The following is a 21,938-nucleotide window of genomic DNA, read 5'->3' on the forward strand; positions in this document are numbered from 1 at the left end:
CTTTGGAACCAATACTCCCTCTTTATAATGGCTTTACTTATATCTGCCACAACCAAAGTGAGTCTCTAATGGATATTACCCAATTATCTATTCTATTTGAAACCCATACTCCCTACAGACAGATTGTGGATTTAAAATTGAATATTCTGCCCACCTTGTACATACATACCTCAATATGTAAAATACTGGTATATGTTTAGTTAAAGCTTGGTAACCCAATTGACAGCAAAACCCACCCACTTACCTCCTGGGGGCACTCACACGTAAAGGTACATGGTACCTGGTATATACGGCAGTCAAGGTCCCTCTTTCAGGCTCTCCTGCAGTTCCGAAGACCCACATTGGGGATTATGCTCCAGTTATTTAGCTTAGCTTCACTTGGAGTAAAACTCCCAAACTTCAGCTTTTTAGCTCAAATTTGGACAAATTGGGAATTTCTTGTGAGCACAAACCGACCTCCAAGTCTATCGGGATACCCCGCTCAAATCCGATAGATATTAACAAAATAAATGGTGGATATTTACAAAACATTATACAAGTATTTACTCAAGTATAATTGATACCTGCATCCCAACACCAATTGGCCCCAATCAGGCTGCAGCAGTTCCCAGTCTGACCTCACCTTTGGTGGTAAAGTACATCAAACAGCAATGTTGGGATGCAGCTATGTTTTGTCTACCAGATTTGAGTGGGACCAGAGTAGGACCGGAGTGGGGTGGCTATAGAGTGAGGCTGGTTTATACCCTCATATCTGAATGAAACAAAAACAACATTGTCCAGTTTATACATTTTTCTGCAAAAAGTTTAATATACATGTTTCCACTGATCTGATAGAGCAAGATAGAACACACACAATGCTTGCGTTTTTAGTTTGTTTTACAAACATCTTGGCAATAACATATTTCTATTCATGCATCACACATACTTATAGATTAATAACCAAGTAGTATTACTAGTTGAGAGAGAAATTTGACACAATAATGCATAAGTACTGAGATGTCTATAATGCACAAGCCCAGAAGGGGGAGTGCATTGAACTTGAACATAAAAATAACAGAATGGATTGAGGTAAAACCACAGAGCCCGTACCACCAGTCAAAGTCTTCGCATCATCCGATGAGGGCCGATTGTTCCATGAAATGCAACAGGCGAGACTGCTACGCAATTACCACGTATTTTCATGGTCTATCGCGTAATCGCGAAAGCATGCAACACTCTATCGCGTAGGTATGCAGCGCTGTCGTGATTGTTTGACACGGCACGCGATCGAACAATCGGCCCTCATGAATATGCGAGAACTCGCCATATACAATACACAGGGACTTTGACTGGTGGTACGCTCTCTCTCCTCTGTGGGTAAAACACTTAAGAAACAAGGGCTGCTCTTAAACAATTTGTTGGTCGCAACACATTGGCGTAGAGTGATTTTTCCAAATTTTCTGTTTCACATAGTGACGTAAAGGTTTAACACTAGCTATATCCTATAATAGTTATTCTTTGTTAGCTATTAAAGATACAGTTTAATAGTTTGAATCTTAAACTTCAATTTCAAATGGAATCGGGCCACTGAGAGATAACAGTGTAGGAGTATCGACTGATTTGAAACTATGTTACTAGTAGCATATCCTTCAAAAACGTTTTGCTCTGAAACATATTTTGTCCTTCACGTACGCTACTATTTGTTGCGACTGACAAATTGGTCACCTCCAACGCTGGTATGTTTTCACTCATTCCACATATACTGTCTGCCAATGATAGCATTACAAACCCTTCTTGATTGATGAATTCTTTTCCATGACATCATCAAGCACACCTTCAAACATGGCTTTCACTATGTTAATCAGGTATTCAACAACTCTTCCTATATCTTTGTACAGGAGGCAACCACTGTTAATCTGTGATGAATCCACACTTTTACAGTAGCATATCAAACACAGTGCGTATGTACAACATTCTTATTAATGTTGCTTTTATAAATATAAATATAAAGAAATACTTGCAAACATATTAAACATTTCCGATTCAAAAGTTCCAAATAAAATTCTACTTCTTGTTTATATTTAACAAGAACTTTGTTTTTTATGTCAAATGTTTTTGCTTCATTGATGTTTACAAAATAAAATATATTCATGTCTGTTCTAGGAGTCACAAGATTTCTTTCACACAATTCATGAGAGTTTTTCTAATTCTACAAGTTTACCTTCATATTAAGGTAAAAAAAAGGTAAAGGTGATGAACCTGTGTTCACAGGTTGAAGTGTCCATCTCTCTTTCGCAGCGATTGGGCTAGCCTCCTCCATGTAATGCCGCTGCGGTGGGATTGCTACACCTCCTCCACAGTGAATCTGTTACCTTCCTTCCCAGCATTGAATAAAGCTGGTACCCATTTGTACACTTGGGTGGAGAGAGGCAATAGGGGTGAAGAGCCTTGCCTAAGTGCGCAACACCTTGACGCTGCAGGATGTGTGCCCCAAATATTAAGGAACAGGCCTACTTTGTACTGATAATATTGGCAGAAGTGATGCGATAGATATTCAGTTATAATGGGCTATTCCAGTTGAAATCCATACACCCCTATGGAAAACATGACCTTAATCTCTACACAGGGAGTGTAGATTTCAAATAGATTCACCCATTCAGATAACCTTTGTGGAAGATTAAGTCCATGTCTTCCATAGGGGGCGTATGGATTACAAGGAATAGCCCAATGTTGTTACATGTAACCACTCCACGCAAAATCTGTAGTTGCAACAATTATCAAACAAGATTTTACCATGTGTACAATACTACTATTCATTTTAACATGATTTGTGTTTGAGCGTATGAGGGATTACATTGATCAACTTTGCACCAGGAGTAAAATACAGCATAGGTCTATTGTAGTTTAAATCCATACACTCCTATGGAAGACATTGTCCTTAATCTCCCACACAGGGAGTGTGAATTTCAAATGGAGCCACTCATTTAGGTAACTCAATATGAAATTCACACTCCCTGTGTGGAAGATTATAAGGTCATGTTTTCTAGGAGTATATGGATTGCAACTGCAACACCCCATATTACCCAGCGACACTTCATTTAATATTTAATATGATCCAGATGATAAAATGATCTGCCCTAGGGTAAAAATTACCTGGCATCCACTTAACCCCCTGAGCACTACCTGCCAATCTAACATTCTCTCTGATTGGTCAATTCATGATATCTTCATTTTAATCACCAACCAGAATGGAGCTTTGCAAATAACTCACCAATTTTTTTGTGTGGTGAAATTATTCTAACAATGTTGCTGATTGGTCCAATTGATAATGAAAACTTCTTTTTGACCAATAGGTAGGTAGTTCTCATGGGCTTAACATAAAGCTCAGATGTAATTGTAAGCCTGTACATGTCATGCTGCTGTTACCAATATAGATGCACACACACAATTGACACTTGAATGGGCTAATCTACACACTCCCCCTGTGAAGATATTTTGAATATCTTCCACATGGCGAGCATGAATTTCAAATGGAATTAGCACATTAACCAACTCTATTTGAAACTCATGCTCCCTCTGTGGGAGATTCAGGTTGAATCTTTCTCTGAGGGTGTATGGAGCTGCCTCATGTGTGTACATTCCAATGTAAGATATTTTCACAGTGGGTGTGTGCATTTTAAATGAAAACGCCCAATGCAAGAAAGTTGAAAGTGTTTTCTTGATACGATGCATTTAACCATCAGATTTCATTTAATATAATAGTCTCTATATTTAAAATACATGACACAATTATATTTTTGTTCCGGCCATTTATGGTAAATTGTAGTGACACTGAGTATTGGTATCCTTGTATCCATTTATGCCAGAGTAACTTTGGCTTCATGCATATATCCCTGCAGGAATTGGGCTGCTGTAGCATCCAGACCTGTGCTGATCATACCAGGCAGCTGTAACAAACAAACAAATAATATGCATGGTTACCATAGCAATGGTCATCAAAGCAAGGACATACAGGCTGGAGCCCGACTGTGAAACTTAAACCAAGTTTAGCCTGAAAACAAAACGCTACGAATCACAAGTTTGATACTAAACACATAGGCAGGCGGCCATCTGGGTGATGGGCAAGCATCGCTAGCATACCGTAAAACCTTGTCTACAAGTATATAGAGTGCTTCTGATTAAAGCTACATTAATCCAGGTGCCATTATGGAGTTTGAGCAAATAAATTACAGATCCAAGCATATACAAACGAGTATTATTTTAAGACCAATCTATTGTATTGGCATATTAACGCTTGTTTCAAATTAATTTAGCTTTCATCAAAAACACTATATATGCTTGTAGATGAGGTTTTATGGTATTGTACTATGGTACCCGATCAACATCATGTATGGTACATGTACACAACCTGGTTATTCCAGGATATGCGATGGCAGAGTAATGGCGGCTTGCATAGATTTGCTTACAGAAATGCCTGGCTAGTCCCATATTATAGGCAGGGGTGTAGCTAGACAAGTGTATGGAGTCTGACCCCCCCCCCCCAACCTACAATTGTTAGCAAAAGGCGAGTATGGTCGGTAAAATAATTAGTCGTAGAAATGTTAAATCTCTGTTGTTGGGGCATTGGAACTTGCCAAATTTTTAGGCATCAGTAGAGTTTCGAAAATAAAGGAGTGCACAAGCAAGAGAGAGGAGAGTGTAAGTGGAGAGACATGGAGACATACTACAGATAGAGAAGAGGGTGAGGGAGAGAGAATCAAACAGGCAGTGAAAGACAGAAAGATAGGGAAAGAGTGACAGACATAAGGTTAGAAACATGTGCAGACAGAAAGAAAGAAAAGAGAGAGAGATACATCAGACACAAAAGCTCTGCTACATTGTGACATCATGATATCTGAAATGGCACTAATATGTTTTCTTCTTCCCAAAACATGCTTACCTCAAATTGAGTATTACTCGCAGACTTAATGTGCACGGTGAATTAACTATGCATGGGCCTGGACCCTAGGATTGGGCGGGGAGGGGTCCCTGGTATTAGACACGACGATCCCCTACTGACAGTCTAATACATAACAAAACAGAGAAAAACAAAACAAAACAAACAAGAAAGATCACTTACCTGACCAGGATGAGCTCTAGACAGTGTGAACAAACTCTGTGCCAAGAACACCTTAGCATTTGGCACTGCACCATGGAATGGATCCGTCTCATGCTTCCCGGCAAACGCTAACTGCGAGTAGGCTGTCTGATATCCGGGTGTGTCTTCGATCTCGATGAAATGTTCGTCGTCTGGGACGCTGTCATCTTCGGGGAGTTCAAAGAGACCAATCAGGGCTTGAAGCAATGGAACCCTGGGGGTAATTGGAGAAAAGTGAGTTAATTTACACCAAGTGTTTCTTTGAAGTTGATTTGTCATACGCATTCAAGAGAATTTTCCACAATTTTCAAGTAGTCAATTTAACCCCCTCATTTACTTACCGGAAGTTTTTGTATTCATTGAGCATAGGAAGGCATTTAATGAGAGGAGTTCAGTCATACCGTCTTGACAAATCTTCTTCTACAAAGCAACCAAGACTTTTAGCACTTTAGATCTTAGAGCTCTATTTTGATTGGTAGCTCATTGAATTATATCATGTAATTAACCAATCAATTTACTTACCAGAAGTTTTGTAGTCATTGAGCATAGGAGGGCATTCAGTGAGGAGTTCAGTCATGCCGACTTGACAAATTCTCGTCTCCAAAGCAACCAAGACTTTTTCAGATCCAAAAGCTTTATTTTGATTGGTTGCGCATATGATTATATCATGTAATAAACCAATCAATTTAACCCAATCATTTACTTACCAGAAGTTTTTGTAGTCATTGAGCATAGGAGGGCACTCTGTGAGGAGTTTAGTCATGCCAACTTGACAAATCTTCTTCTCCATGCCACCGGACACTTTTTGCACTTCGGGTACGTAAAGCTTTTCTAACACCATACCGAACATTCTGGTAAGGGCAAACAAAATTCAGAAAGGGAAATGTAAGATTAATATTAGTTATACTTTGAGCAGCTCAATAAGGTGGTACTACACCCCTGGCCAATTTTGTGCCTATTTTTACATTTTTCTCAAAAATTATAGCGCATTGGTGACAAGTAAGATATGTATATTATAGGGGCAAGGACTACAACTACTGCACTCAAAAGTTTATTTCAGCACAGACAACAGTTGTGGAGTTACAGTAAAAAATGAGGGAAACCAATATTTGATCAATAAATCAATAACTATTTGTCTTGAGTAACTGAAATTCCAGTGCAGTAACTGGATTCCTTGCCCCTATAATATACATAACTTTTGTTACCAGTGTTTTATTAGTTTTTAAGAAAAATGCAAAAATAGTCACAAATTTATCAAGGGGTATAGTACCACCTTAAAACATCACAGATTAATATCAAAATACTTTATTTTGAGATTTTTTGGTGACATCTGGCCAGAAGCATCAAATTATTAATTCAAGTCCTATATTTTGTCTATTTTCTTTAACACACAAAATATAGAGCAGACCGGTCAACTAATAGCACTCTTAATGTGAGTCTACATTTCGGCTTAGTGGTAAAAGCCTAACATTTCCCACCTGGTACGACCTGATCAAACTATAGCTGGGGCTCGCTCCAAATTCTTCTGAACTAAGAACTTATTACAAATAGTTCCAAAATAACCAGTACGAAGCTAGGGCAGCTGGTACTGGTTATCTAGAATGTGTGTTTCAAAGTTGATTTGTTGTCAAATGGTTTATGGTGTGATTGGGGGCCATAGCGATCAGTGACAATCTGTAAAGTATACAGAGATCCTTGGGGGTTTGGATTAGTGCACTATATAAATCACTCTTTATAAGCAGTTGTGTAGCCAGTGGGTACACACATGTAGTGCAAAAGGCTGGGAATGTTAAAAGTAAAAAGGGGCACCGGAAGACAGCTTGTCGGCCTGGCCATCTAGATCTATACTGGGCACAAATTGGACCGATATTGCAGTGTGCATCTTCTTTGGTAACTTTTTACACCAAAATTCAACTTCATTATGAGCTAAAATCATATAAAATTGCTATTGTGTGCACAATTTCCCCAGTATAGTAATTTTTGGAGCAAGTCAACATCAAGACCTACTATATTTACAGTCTCACTAAAAAAAATTCCCAATGGGAAAATTTACATTGAACTGATGAACAGGACAAAAGTTTTCATTTTGCACTGAGTGAACAGGAGGCTGGCTATGCACCTGCTTTAAATGTTTTTTTGCATTGGTTTACTTACTTTGGTTGAATGTCATCTACCATTTTGACCAATGCTGGAGCACCATGCTTGACAGCGTAGAGACAGAAGAATACCAATATACCTACAAAACATAAAGATTGTAAACAATGAAATATAACTGAGGACAATTTATTGTCAGTTCTTGCACGTCAAGAGGAAAATTGTCCATGGGTTCTTTTGGCATGGACATGGCTAACTACTTTTCAAAGATGTTAGTGAGATTTTACTTACAATAAAGGGAAAAAATTAATGTATTGGAGCACAGCCCCTCTTTAGGGTCTGTGATTGGAGTAACCTACCCTACCCTAAAATTGGGCCCTACCCTAGACTTTTCAACAAACTCCCAAACCCAAATACCGCTATGCGGTGCTCCTCTCCAAAAAGGAATACAACTAACACAGAAAATTGTGATCGCAGAACACAGAGGTAGAAAATAAAGCACTTTTCAGAGTTGGCAAAAGTTGTTTTGTCATTTTGTGATTTATTTGATTGTGAGATCAAGTATAGCGTATATATTCAAAATAGTACAGAAAGTAGAAAAGGAAAAAACAAATCTGCATGTCCTTCCCTATTTTGCGATGGTCTGTTACTTCAACACAACGATTTTTTTGAAATCAAATCTGTAAACAAACTACCAAAATGAACCTACCTTTGATAAACTTGGTTGTTTTTGAGCTCATCAATCTTTGGAACAGTAAGGTGAAAACTTGCTTCATGTAGGGCTGTAATGCAGCACTGTAAAGGAAAAATAACAAAACAAATTTCCAGACATAAAAACATATGTAACAATGGGGCTATAACTTACTTTACCCAGCACTGCATTAAGGAAACAGGAATTTGACTTTAAAATTTCCATACAACAGACCTTCATTTTTGAGGAGCTTGATTGCACCAGAGCTCCTACAGCTCTCCTTAACAACATTTCAGGAGTATGATTTACTGAGCTCGTCACTACTTGAATCCGTATGTTTTAATACAGAATTACAGATATCAAAAGATTGAGCTCATTGTTGAGCACCTTAGTAAACTCAGGAGAGTGATTAACAGATCTCCTGTAATTTTCAAAAATGAATGCCTGATATAAAAACATGTAAAAATTTGACTATTCCACATTCTTTTCATCATGAATTTTTAAGAAACATCAAAAGATGTATAAAAGATGTACAAGCTGGATAAAATTTATAATTTGATTCTTCATCTGGAAAATTCATTTTGATTCCAATTCAATTGATATGTAACCAATGTGAATAAGATGGAGGTGCAACTAAAAGCTAAAGCCTGGTACTTGTGGCGCCACATTAATTACAACATACGATATGGGGGTGTACTCATGTCTCATATTGTTGCCAGCATCTGCATGTGTCACTTTTAGCAATGTGAAACATAATTGGACATTGTTGCACATTGTTTTCCCCTTTACCACATCAACAATGTCACTTCATTTGTCACTTGTGATGTTCCTGTCAGGAGTGTACTGCAGTGCCAAGTGGTAACTGTTGAGAGTGATGGGAAGTGGGTCTTGGGTCGAAAGGCAGAGTCACAATGGATGCAAAATAGGTGTATATTCAATTTGATTCAAATTCAATACCTCGTTTAAAAAAATAATTTTGATTCCAATCCAATTCAATTCTTCATCTGGGAAATGCATTTTGATTCCAATTCAATTTGATACATGATTCGATACTCCTGTATCAAAATGAAAATTGCCAAAACATCATTCTGATTTGATCATTTGATCCAATCTAGTTGGGTAATTGTGTCCCGGTCGGGATTTGTGTTTATTTGTTGTCTTGTTTAATTGTAACACTTTGGGTTGGTAACACTGGTATTTTTTCTTATTAATATATTCAGTTTCCTCTTGAAGCGAGCAATCCTTCCCCATTGTGTTTATTTGTTCTTGTGCAGGATGTATAGCCCTATACTTTGACACTGGAGGTACATAGGAATAGATGAAGTGTTAAAGTCAATATGGAAATGTTTGTGGTTCTAAAAAGGTAAACAAAATTATTTTAAAAAAACACATTTGCAGATGACCGGAGCCCGTACCCTTACAGATGTCCAGATATTGAAATTGAAGATTTGACCCCAGCTGACCTTTGACCTGCCCCTGCAAAATGTTCCAACATGTTCCCCTGGTCATGAGGTTGTCGCCGAGATTGAGCCCCGTACCCTTAAGCTGGTTTCATACTTTCTGCCGCTTGCCGCTGAGCGGCATGGCGCTCATCATGCCGCTTGTACTTTTCTGCAAGCGGAGCGCTTTACCGCTAAGCGGCAGCGGCATGACTCGAAAAAGCTTCTCTTGCCGCTCAGCACCGCTCCAAAATCGTATTTTGTTCTCATACGTCAGAGCGGCACCACTCCGAGTTGACTTGAATTCAACTCCCAGCGGTGCTGCCGCCGCGGTAAAGCGGTAGAGAGATCGATATATCGGCTTGCCGCTGGTCACCGCTAGCGTTTTTAGTGAGATTGCGCAGTGAAGTAAACTCATCTTCAGAGCGGCAAAGCGGCAAGCGGCAGGAAAGTATGAAACCAGCATTACAGATGTCCAGATATTGAAATTGAAGATTTGACCCCAGCTGACCTTTGACCTGATCCATGCAAAATATTCCAAATGTTACTCTTCTCATCAAGTTTATTGTCACTGAGTCTGAGCTCCGTACCCCCTACATATTGCCAGAAAATGCAGCAATTCTAAGATTTGACATGACCCCTGCAAAATGTTCCCCTGGTTGTGAGGTTTGTTGTCACTGAGTTTGAGCCCCATAAATACCCCTTAGGGGCTATCATTTTCGTTGGAAGGAGGATCCCAAATATACAGGGGGGGTCATAAATTTTCGGAAAGAAAAATACGGGGGCATAATACTTTTGATGACCAAAATGTAGGGAGTCACAAGATGACCACAGATAGTGTGTTTATTTTATTCAAAACTAGCGGGAGCTAGTAGAGTAAACAGGAGCAGTTAGTAAACGGGAGTGGTTAATAAAGATGTTGAACGGTGATGATAAACATTGTGTCTTGGACTAAAACATGAATAGGAATTATTATTATTACCCAGGTATAATTCTGGTTTACCCTGTGCACCCTGTGTTTTAGGGTTAGGGTTTGGTTAGGGGATGTCATTTTCTTCTGGGGGGGGTTGGTGACGGAGTAAAATTTTTATGACCCTCCTATCGCGGGCACAATTTTTTTAGACCCCCTATCTTGGGTCGAAAATTTTATGACCACCCACCACCCCCCACCCACTTCCACCTACACAGACTCAAGACAAATTATTCATTGCCGGAACAAAGGCGAGGAGCGCATCAAAACTTTAGAGCTAAGAAAGTGTGTGGAGTGCGTTAAAATTTAATTGTGTAAAGAAGGCGCGCTATATGCGCAAAATATTTGCATTATATAATGAAAGATTGTGTGCAAGAATACATGCACTGCGCGCGAAAAGTTTGAGTCACCAGCCCTTAATAATTCTATACCCCTAATTTGGGTGTTGAAAAATTATAACCCCTATAATTGGTCTAAAAATTCTATGACCCCCACTACCCAGTATATTCATGAACCCCTTCCAAAAGAAAATGACAGCCCCTTATAATTTAAATTTAAATTAGGGTTAGGATTACAGTTAGGTTTATAAGCGGTGAGGATTAGGGTTAGGGTTATAATTGGGGTTGCTTAGGGATAGGGTTATACTTGTGCGCAGGGTCTACCAGAATTATTCCAATACCCATGAATAGTCCTGTAACTATCACTAAATAGAATTAAATTAATTAAACTATGATCAGTCTTACCTTGTTAGTACTAGCTAGTATTTCTCATTCAAGATCACCATGATTACAGAAAACAGCAAATGGGTGATAACCATGATAACAATAAAATGTACTGGTACCATTAACTGTACACATTTATAAACATTTATCATACCACGATGCACTGACCAATTCATCTAACACTGAAACCTTTTGGAAATGCAGTTTTAACTTGTTGTAGGGCATAAGGTTGTGCAATAGAAATGATTTACAATATTACTTGTATACCCTGACCAATTGACCCCTTAAACAGCTCAAATGTTACAGTCCATGACATATATGCTACATCAAATGTAATGTGGCACCACATTAGTGCTGCCGCACGCACAGTATAATACCCAGTGGACTCGGAGGTATCATGAACGGTTCCTGCACTTCTTTTACAGTTTCCTAGTTTTTACTAGACTTTTAAAGGCTTTTATACTATTTTCCCCAACTTCATAAACAAAAACAAAAAAGGTAGGGAAAACAAATGAATTGTTAATGTTTTAAACCACACAAATTAGGAACTGGGATTCAAATATAAAACTTAATGCAAGATGTTTTTAATCAAACAAAATAAGATACATACTTTAAGATATAAGTATAAAACCCTAACATCAGAAGACAAGAAAATCCCTTAACAATCATTTACTTAAACAAAACATAGAGCCTGTAAACAAATGCTAGTTAGAGTTTGATATTAACTGCCATGATAATGGCACTGAAAGAATTAAAGTTCCTACTGCAAAGGAAACACATCATATATCGGTACTAACATTGGAATTACTAATCAAGCCAAAAACACATTCATTACAAAGAAAGAGGCCAGAGAACGCTTTCATTAATACAAAGAAAGAGGTCGGACATAACCATACAGAAATAAATGCTAAACATTTTAAAGCCTGGCTCATTAATCCCCTGTTTCCAAACATACCACCAAAGTCTGTAAAATACGGGTGCAAAATCAAAATCAAAAGATAAGCCAGAGCCTAATACTAGTACTTTTAATAGTAAACATAATATTAAACCCATAAATTTATACTACAATTACTGTTAAGGAGTGCCTTTAACACACTAGGCCAGTAAAATCAGCTGAAAAGGTCAAAAAAATTGCAACATGGAATTTTTTTGCGGAAAACATTTCTATTAGGTGCCCTTATCAATATCCTAAAAGTCTACCAAAATCAACCTCTGCGAAATATGGATAAATCGATTTTTTTTCAAAATGGCCTCCAAAATGATTAAAATGGTGTACAAAATATAGAAAACAGACTCACTATGTCACATATTAGTAATAGTAACGATTAAAGCCATTATTCGAGGGTCTGAAATAATATTTATCACTTTTTCTCACTTGTAAGTTTTCAAAATGGCCGCCAAAATAGCTGGAACGGTCATTATTCCATCCCTAAATATGGAATTAAATAATTAGCACTTGTAAACACAAACTGATAGTTTGGGACCACAAGAAACCCTGTGTACCACAGACAAAGGTTTTGACACCCCCAGAGGAACGTGGATGCCCGGTATCACCAAACCCTAACGACATACCGCCCCACCAACGCACGTTTCTTGTGACCCTCTACGTTATGAATCTTGAGGGTGGAGCGCCTAAAACAGCAGGTCAGTCTCAGTTCGTGAGAGGTAAGTATTATGCTTTATGCGTATCTCCCTCTTTTCTGAGTGGGGTAAACACTGAGCAACTCTACTTACCTCCCACGATCTCTTTGATCTGCGCATAATGTACCCTCTTAGAGACCTGACTGGGCGTGACGGTTTCATCATATATACCCATAATGAGAACCAGTTCAGGGAGGCACATCGGATAACGTGAGTAAAGGACAGGGCATGGTCTGGTTCTTGTCCAGGAACCCAGCCGGGGAAGGATAGAGACTACCCCAGTGGTGAAGCGTGGGTGGTGCTCGTCTATAGACAGAACATGTACATAACTGAATAATGACGACCACAGGCCACTGCCATCAAGAACACAGTCTTGAGTGTCAAGTCTTGCAACGAGAGAGGTCCTCCGTGGGTTCGAAAGCCTTGGGTAGATACTGCAACACCAACATGAAGTCCCATTCCGGAACCAGGGAGCGAACTGGAGGTCTTTCTGTCACCATGCTCTTAATGAGGTCCGCATGTGCTGGACTCGATAAGACCGTCATATACCCCCCCCCCAGTCATGATGAATCGCTAAAATGGCAGTATTGTATGCTTAGGCCTCGTATCCATAGGCTGTTCCCTTGTGGCGTGTGCCCTTGTTCCGTGTTTACTTTTTCCCATGTGACCTGCCACACAGACAACGAACCGTAGTGGCCACTAAGCAAAACAAAGGTTAGTTGTCTGTAGGTCACATGGGAAAAGTTGAACAAACTGCCACATGGGAACATCTTGGAATCTGAACCTTTATCAGTAGGCTGTTCCCTTGTGGCGTGTGCCCTTGTTCCGTGTTCACTTGTCCCCATGTGACCTGCCACACAGACAACGAACCTTTGTTTTGCTTAGTGGCCATATCCATAGGTTGTCTGTGTGGCAGGTCACATGGGAACAAGTGAACATGGAACAAACACACGCCTACAAGGGAACAGCCTATGAATCTGAGGGCCTTAGCGATCCGAGCATACGGTCCCCGTGGTAAGGAAATCTGTGACTTGTAGAATCGGCGAAGTCGCGAATCGTAATTCTGTCTAGTTGACTGTTGCCTTGTCTTTCAGCAAGCGCAGCAACCGAATATTAATGGCCCGCTGTCTGGGCGAACTGGCGGGAGATCCAAAAACAGTCAGGTGGAGGTTGTTAATCACCTGCATCTGTACCTGGTGCCGGTGGCGTGGCGGAGCTGTGAGAAGATCTACTCGGCATAGACGACTGACTGGTTCTCCCACGAGAAGATCCAGGAGGCGGAGAACAATCCACTGCTTGGGCCAGAGAAAGCGGCTAAAAGGAGTAATCAGTTCCAAGAATTGGCTACCTTCAGCAGAACCAGAAGGATCATGGCAATGGGAGGGAAGGCATTATACCGAATATGCCCTCCCAACTCTCCTGCATGGTGTCCCGGCCTCCCGCCCTCAATGCCGGGTGACAAAAGGCGGAAGCTAATGGTTCTGATGCGACGATCTAACCTCTGAAAGATGGACCGATGCATGCATACTACTGAGTGAGGTGCCACTCAATTAGACAAGAGAGATGAGGACTGACCCGATGCCGCCTGCCTGATAATCAGAGCGCATAATCAAACATCAGCGATCCTCAAGCCTATGGGAGACCGGACCCTGGCGAAGTATATCGTCGCCCCAGAATTATACAAGTGGAACAGTAAAAATAAGTTACAGTCATATTGCAGTCATGCTGACAATTAAATCACCTTTTCGAATCACCCCTGATTTATAGGTCTTTAGAATCGACCTTGTAGCTCTTTGTGGGAGAAATGTTCGACGACGCTGTATTGAATGATAATTAGGACCGTCCATCCAATTACCATTCAAATATTTACTCTAAAGTATCCGATACACATAATATGTAGATCATAACTTACATGTACTATTTTAATACTGATTCAGCTTCTATGGTGAAAAGTTGATTGCCCTGTCTGTATTCACACTACTCATAATGAAACGATTTGGCGGCCATTTTGAAATTTTGAACAAAAACTACGCAGACAAATAAATATTTATGAAACAGTAAGGGCATAAGAGCATTTGTAGGTCAAAATGTCACCCAATTCCCACATGGACACTCATATAATATTGATATCACAACTGTCTATTTTTACGACATTTTGGCTGCCATTTTGAAAAAGTCAATTTTACACCTCTTTCGCAGAGGTTGATTTTAGTAGACTTTGAGTATGTTAAAATAGACACTTAAGAGCAACATTTTCATAACTAACATGTACTATTTTAATACTGATTAAGCTTCTATGCTGAAAAGTTGATTGCCCTGTCTGTATTCACAACCCATAATGAGCGTATTTGGCGGCCATTTTGAAATTTTGAACAAAAACTCAGACAAATAAATATGTATGAAAGCGGTTAGGGCATAAGAGCATTTATAGGTCAAAATGTCACCCAATTCCCACATGGACACTCATATAATATTGAAATCACAATTTTCTATTTTTTATGACTTTTTGGCTACCATTTTGAAAAAGTCAACTTTACACATCTTTCGCATAGGTTGATTTTGGTAGACTTTGAGTATGTTAAAATAGAGACTTAAGAGCAACATTTTCCGAAAATAGAATTCATGTTGCAATTATTTTGACCTTTGGAGATTTTGGGGCTGATTTTTACTGGCCTACACCTGCATGGTTCATATCAAAATCAAATTTCTATTAAAAAACCTATATAAATATGACATTACTGCTTCTCATATTCTGTCAGTTTCAATACATATTAAACAAACTCTGTGTATCCATACCTTAAGCATCACTCACAGGGGATGAGATTTCAAACCCCAGTAACTAAATTTCCACTGAATCTACCCATGATCTTCCACACTGAAATCAAACCATGTCAAAAAAATGAGGCTACAACCACAAACTACAACTAGAAGGCTATATATTTGTACACAAATACGGCTATACCCGCATGTTATCGAAACTTTCAGTCCTTATTTGCTGAGGACTTAAAATAAAGAAATTAAAAAAGAAAAAAGTGAAAGTCCAAGTCACAAGCTTTAATTGAATGTAGGTTGCACTGTCGTAGCACTTAAAATAAAGAAATTGTAAAAAGTCCCTCCCAGGGGAGTCGCTCTCTTACTCTCCATAGGTTGCTGTTGTCAGTATCTCTTACTCACAGTGAGGCTATGCAATATGATTAGGGGGAAACTATTCCAGAGGGAGTATGTAAATTAAATGGAACAGCCATTTCAGAGGGAGTATGTAAATGATACGGAACATCCTTTTTGGGGGCCATTTCATAGGGAGTATGTAAATTAAATGGAACAGCCAATGGGTATGTAATTTAACTGGAACAGCCTTAACGCTTCGTGCTGGTATTTCCAATTATGATATAATATGATCTGTCTGTTTAGTCTTACGTGTGTGGGGTGGATGGGTGTGTGGGTGTTAGTAACAATATAATTCTCAGGTGCTATCTGTGTACATATTCTGAGCCCGGAAGCTGCTTTCTTTGATGAGAAACGGCCCGCCCTTTGTTTTAACATTTGGGGCCCTGGGACCCATAATATTTGACTTTTGAGGCCTATGTACATAATTATGTTGAAGTATAATTCTCTAGTGCTATCAGTAGACTCAAGCTGGCCACTGTAGCTACTTTATTTACTGAGTAATGGCCGACCCTATGTTTTAGCGTTTGGGGCCCTGGGGCCAATATTATGCGATATATGGGGCTCATATGTACATATAACAATGTAATTCTCAGGTGCAATCTGTGTACAAACTCTGAGCCATACAGCTGCTTTATATGATGAGATACGGTCGGCCCTTTGTTTTAACATTTGGGGCCCTGGGGCCCAATATATATGACTTATGGGGCTCATGTACATATGTTAAAGTATGATTCTCAAGTGCTATCAGTAGACTCAAGCTGGGCATTGTAGCTGCTTTATTTACTGAGTAACGGCCGGCCCTATGTTTTAGCGTTTGGGGCCCTTGGGCCCATATTATGTGACATATGGGGATTATATATACATATGACAATATAATACTAAAAGACCTATCTGTGTACCAAATCTGAACCCTGTAGCTACTTTATTTGCTGAGAAACGGCCGGCCCTTTGTTTTAACATTTGGGACCCTGGGGCCCATAGCCTTGTACATCTGGGGCCAAAATGGGCAAAAGGCACATCTACAACTTAGGGCCCATACATATGCCACTTATGAGCCCTAGTGATCTTGCACTTTTAGAGCTAGGCTTGTCAATCTGTTGCACCATATTTTAACATTTGGGCCCTTGGGGCCCACAATATATAACATATGGGGCTCTTGTATATTTGTAAATATAGAGTACCTCTAGGGCTATCAGTGTACCAACTCAGGGCCCCGAGGCTTCTCTATTTGACAAGAAACGGCGTGCTTTGTATTTTCAAAATTGGGCCCCTAGGGCCCGTGACCTTTGACCTCTGGGGCCAAGATGGGCAAAAGGCACTTCTAAGGGGTAGGGCCCATAAGTGTACCACATATGGGTTCCAAGGCCTTTGTAGTTTTAGCGCTAGCCTTGACAGAATGATGTGTTTGATGGAGAAGGAGGAGGAGGAAAAGGAGGAGGAGGAGGAGGAGGAGAAGAAACCACAGGATGGCAATATACCCGTCCATGCTTCGCATGCGGGTATAACAATACTAAAATTCAAACACAAATCATCAACTAGGTAATTAGCTCGCAAAACCCTTGTCAACATGTCAATCCCTCAATAATACTCAAGTAAACACCTATCAAAATCACCAAAATAGTTAACATTGGTGTCCCATCTCAATACTCTCATATTTTCCACTGCATTGACATTCAACCTTAAAGAAAACCTTTGGCTTTGCAATCACCTAAAGTTATTCACTTTGTTCATGTGCCCATATGCCATTATTTCAACTATTGCTTCCTACACAAACTACTGTCACTATTATCCAAGTTTTCTGCAACAACCTTTCAATTCCAACTAACTGGATCCAAAATCATATTAGCCATCAATCCTCCCACACACACATTCCCAGGGCTTGCAGAAACAACAGGTCATTAATTACCTTTTCAACTAATTAAGTGCCCTAGGTTAAATAACAAATTACAGTAACAAACTAACAAACACATTCATTCCTTAGGAAAAACAATGATTCAAAAAGGCCAAACCATATCTTCACTAGTCAAATAATTCTTACATAGCATCAAGTCAGGGTTTCATACTCAAAGGGTAACAAAAAAAAACATGTGCATTTTCACTTAGTTGCCAGCGGAAGAAAACGGGAAGATTACAGTGGTTTGTTTCCAGCGGAAGAACCCGAACGATTACAATACCTAGCTGGGGGTGTAAACCCCCCAGCTAGTAAACCCCCCAGCTAGGTAAATACAGCTTCAACTAGAGCCGCTGTGGCTCTCGAGCCACATATATCGTAGGTTTTTTCTGTGATGGCTGTTGTAACTCTGGATGGGGCGGGGATGAGGTGGGGTTGGGGCTTGGTTGTTAGGATGTTGGTGGTTAGTTGTGCCTAATGCCCTACCAAAGGCTGATATCCTTCCCAAAACCTTTCCTATTGCACCACCAACTGCAAATTAGGTGTGTTTAGACGGTAGCCCACTTACAAGCAAGCCGGCAATTAAATTATGCCAGGGAAGTGAGACTAGGCTGCAAGGGAGTGTGTGTCCACACGGGACTTACTTGTAAGCCAACATGGTCTATGAGCCAACTCAAAAGTAAGAGTGACCTTCACTGGTAAATTATGCCATGATTATGCACAATCAGAATAGAATTGGGTCATCAAGGTCATGCTTACATGCGAGTTTACAAGCAAGTCTTGTTCACACTGGCCTTACATTCGAATGTACTTCGCTACCCCGGGGGGGGGGGGGGCACTTCAAAATGAAATGGATATAGGTGTAGGGCTGGCACTTTCGCAGTAAGGGCCATTCGGTGAGAGCAAAATGTAAACAATATGGGGTCATTGGGTGAGAACATGACTTTTGGAACCTTTGGGTGACAGCCGAAACAGTGTCAACTAGAGCGGTTCTCGACTTGCGCGTTTCTCGACGCAAAGCGTCGGCCGCAATGCCTCCACCTTGACGCGTATCATTTTAACTGGTGCAATTTCACTAGGAACTGGCCATCTCTAGATGAGAGTGTAGGTTTTTAGAAAAAGTGTAACAAATGAAAGATCCTTGACCCATTTTGTCTTCATCAAAATGGTTTGATTTTGGCACCAGAAGGAAGTATTTTGATACTATCCGAGTGGAATGTAAGGCCAAAAATGACCTTCCAAAAAATTTAACTTTATATGTTGACTGTACCCACCAAGTTTCATGCCCATACGACAGTTTTAAGTTATTTGACCTCAGATGACCCCTGGGTGACCCCTGATGACCCAAAAAAGACCATCCAAAAATTTGTCTCTAAATGTTGACTGTACCCACCAAGTTTCATGCCCATATGACAGTTTTAAGTTATTTGACCTCAGATGACCCCTAGGTGACCCCGGATGACCCCCAAAAGACCATCCAAAAATTTGACTCTAAATGTTGACTGTACCCACCACGTTTCATGCCCATACGACAGTTTTAAGTTATTTGACCTCAGATGACCCCTGGGTGACCCCGGATGACCCCAAAATGACCCTCAAAAAATTTGGTTCTAAATGTTTACAGTACCCACCAAGGTTCATGCCCATACGACGTTTTTTGCTAATTTGACCTCAGATGACCCCCAGATGACCTTGGGTGACCTAGACCCACTAACCAAACCTACTGGAATTTGAAGACCGCCAATGACCATCCCTCCACCAAATTGCATCACTGTACATCTTATCAGTTCCGAGATATTGCACCCGCAAGCTCGGACGGACGGACGGACAGATGGACGGACGGACGGACGGACAACCAGGAAACAAAAAAACCTCAAAAATCAAATTTTTAGTTCAAAAAGGCTTCAAATTTCTTTGTTTTGTCAAATAATAGGTAACAAAATCAGTGATAAATGAAAATTGCTGTTCAAATTGAAAAATAAGGGTCTTTGGGTGACAGATCAAATGGAAAAATAAGGGGCCTTCGGGTGACAGAACATGTGTTCGTAAAAAATATGGGGTTTTTGGGTAGAGCGACGCTGAAAAAGGGGGTCTTAACAGCCCTACATACGCGTGACCTCCAAAGTGGGAGTGCCCCCCGGGCTCGCTACATGTAAGATATCTTGCATGTAAAATCGTCACTTGTAACTTGCATGTAGCTACATGCGAGTGCGTTTAGGGGTGGTGCAATAATTATGTGTACCCGGGGTGAATTATAGGGGGGGCAAAGATTTTTGGCAGGCCAAAAGGGGGCAAGCATTTTTGGCAGGTCGAAAGGGGGGTCAAGCGATTTTTGGCAGGTCGAAGGGGGGGGCAAGCAATTTTGGCACAGATATTTTGGGCACCGTTTCTATATTAAGCCCTAAAAAGGCGTAGGAAAACGTTACGAACACGTTCAAAGATGCAAAATTTCCTGCTCGCTGCGCCGCATTACATGTTAAGACAATTTAAGGTTTCAAATTCAGGTTCCAAAATATCTTGCATGTGTAAGGGGGGGGGGGGCAAAGATTTTTGGCAGACCATTTTGAGAATTCACCCCCGGGGTACACATAATTATTGTACCACCCCTTAGACGGGCACTACATGCAAGTTTACATTTGAATGTAGTTACAAGCGACTTTACAAGCGATCGTCTGAACAAGCATATAGATGGGCAGTCGAGTGCCACAATAGCTTTGTTATTATATGGTTTACTTGGGGCCAGAAACCAATCACTCCAGTGATGACCTATTATTAACTTGTTGCTTGTTTATAAATACCATTTTTTTTGTGGCTATATGCCCAAACCTGAGATATTTTCCCCAATATTCAGAACTTATGACTCTTATGAGTTCGTTATGTCAATAAGAACTAGCGATCTTGATTGTACTTATCATTTCCCCCATTTCATTCTGATCAATAGGCCTACTGCTGAAAATTCTGATCAATTGACAATTTTTAGAATGATTCCCTCAATTCATACTACATGTTCCATTGGCATTCATCAGTTCAAACTTGGTTCAGAAGCTTACCTTTTCCACCAACACAAGTCAAAATACACATCACGAATAGCAAAAATTACAAACACAAATCACCCAACAAATCTGTCCAAATCCATCAAAATATTATCCAGTTCGGATGTGAAGACATTATTAACATTGTTGCAATACCTCTTTATCTCAAACAAAGGTTAAGTTGTTACATCAACTTACATCATAAAACTGGTTTCAAAAAGATTTTCGACTGTTTGATACAATCAAGATAATTGCACTATGATCATTTTGTTCAGATATCTCCCCTTTCGCACTGAAACAATACCATAATGTTTTGACAGAGAAAGTCACTGACCTGGTCAAGTTCATATCTCCGTAAAGGCTATCGTTCACCAGCATAATACCAATCATTGCTCAAATTTGACCTCATCTTTTGGAATGAGTTTTGTACCTAGCACATTCAAAGGTCATTCAATTATTGTACAGAAATATTGGGCAAAAGAACTGGTGCGATGGGGATTGATGTTAGTGTTACTACTGAATATTAAACAGACTCTCCCAATGGTCACCCATTCTTACAGGGCCTTCTCCTCTAAGGTTTACTATCTCCGGTACTATCTATACCCTGATGAGGCAAGCAAATGGTTAGTGACATATTCCTCAAGTACTAGTAATATCTGTCTTTAAAGCTCTTAAACAAACGTTTTGTAATGAGTCAATGGGGTAAGCCTACAGTACCACACGCTAATACAACAACTGGGCACTTTACTCGAGGTATAAATACCCAGTTTACTCGAGTTAAATACCCCCTCTCGCAATACAGCTAGTGTGAAAGTACCTTCGCATACTTACAACTGAACACCCCTTAGCTAGTGTGAACACCACTCCCTTCATTACAAAACAGCCACACCAATCCTGCCACTAATATAACAGCTCCTTTAAAACAAACGTCCCATATTACGCACAATTAAGAATAACACAAACAGCACCCACTCCCCTTACAGCAGATATCACACAAGTCATCTACAAAACTTTCTGAGTTCAAAGTAACTAAATTATTTGGTTACAACTTTCTACAACCTTGAACTTGGTTCAAGTCCATTCAATCAATATCACATTACTTACTGCACTTACAACTCCTAAAATCCCTACTGGTATTTCACTTCTAGTAAACACCTTTCACTACTCCCTAGGG

The 21,938-nt window shown here is 39.9% G+C and overlaps 1 protein-coding gene across 1 annotated transcript in view; it reads right to left on the minus strand.

The window, feature by feature from the left end:
• Positions 1-780: 780 nt before the first annotated feature.
• LOC140139793 (exportin-2-like) overlaps positions 781-21,938 on the minus strand; it is an 80,089-nt gene continuing 58,931 nt past the window's right edge. Inside the window, exons 21-25 of the mRNA XM_072161505.1 lie at positions 7,920-8,005; positions 7,271-7,352; positions 5,824-5,967; positions 5,099-5,330; positions 781-3,926 (exon numbers count right to left, since the gene is read on the minus strand). Of these exons, the coding sequence (XP_072017606.1) occupies positions 3,837-3,926; positions 5,099-5,330; positions 5,824-5,967; positions 7,271-7,352; positions 7,920-8,005 (634 nt within the window). The 3' untranslated portion in view covers positions 781-3,836. The remainder of the gene's footprint in view (positions 3,927-5,098; positions 5,331-5,823; positions 5,968-7,270; positions 7,353-7,919; positions 8,006-21,938) is intronic.

Source organism: Amphiura filiformis, chromosome 18 (genome assembly GCF_039555335.1).
Source record: "Amphiura filiformis chromosome 18, Afil_fr2py, whole genome shotgun sequence".
NCBI classification, from domain to species: domain Eukaryota; kingdom Metazoa; phylum Echinodermata; class Ophiuroidea; order Amphilepidida; family Amphiuridae; genus Amphiura; species Amphiura filiformis.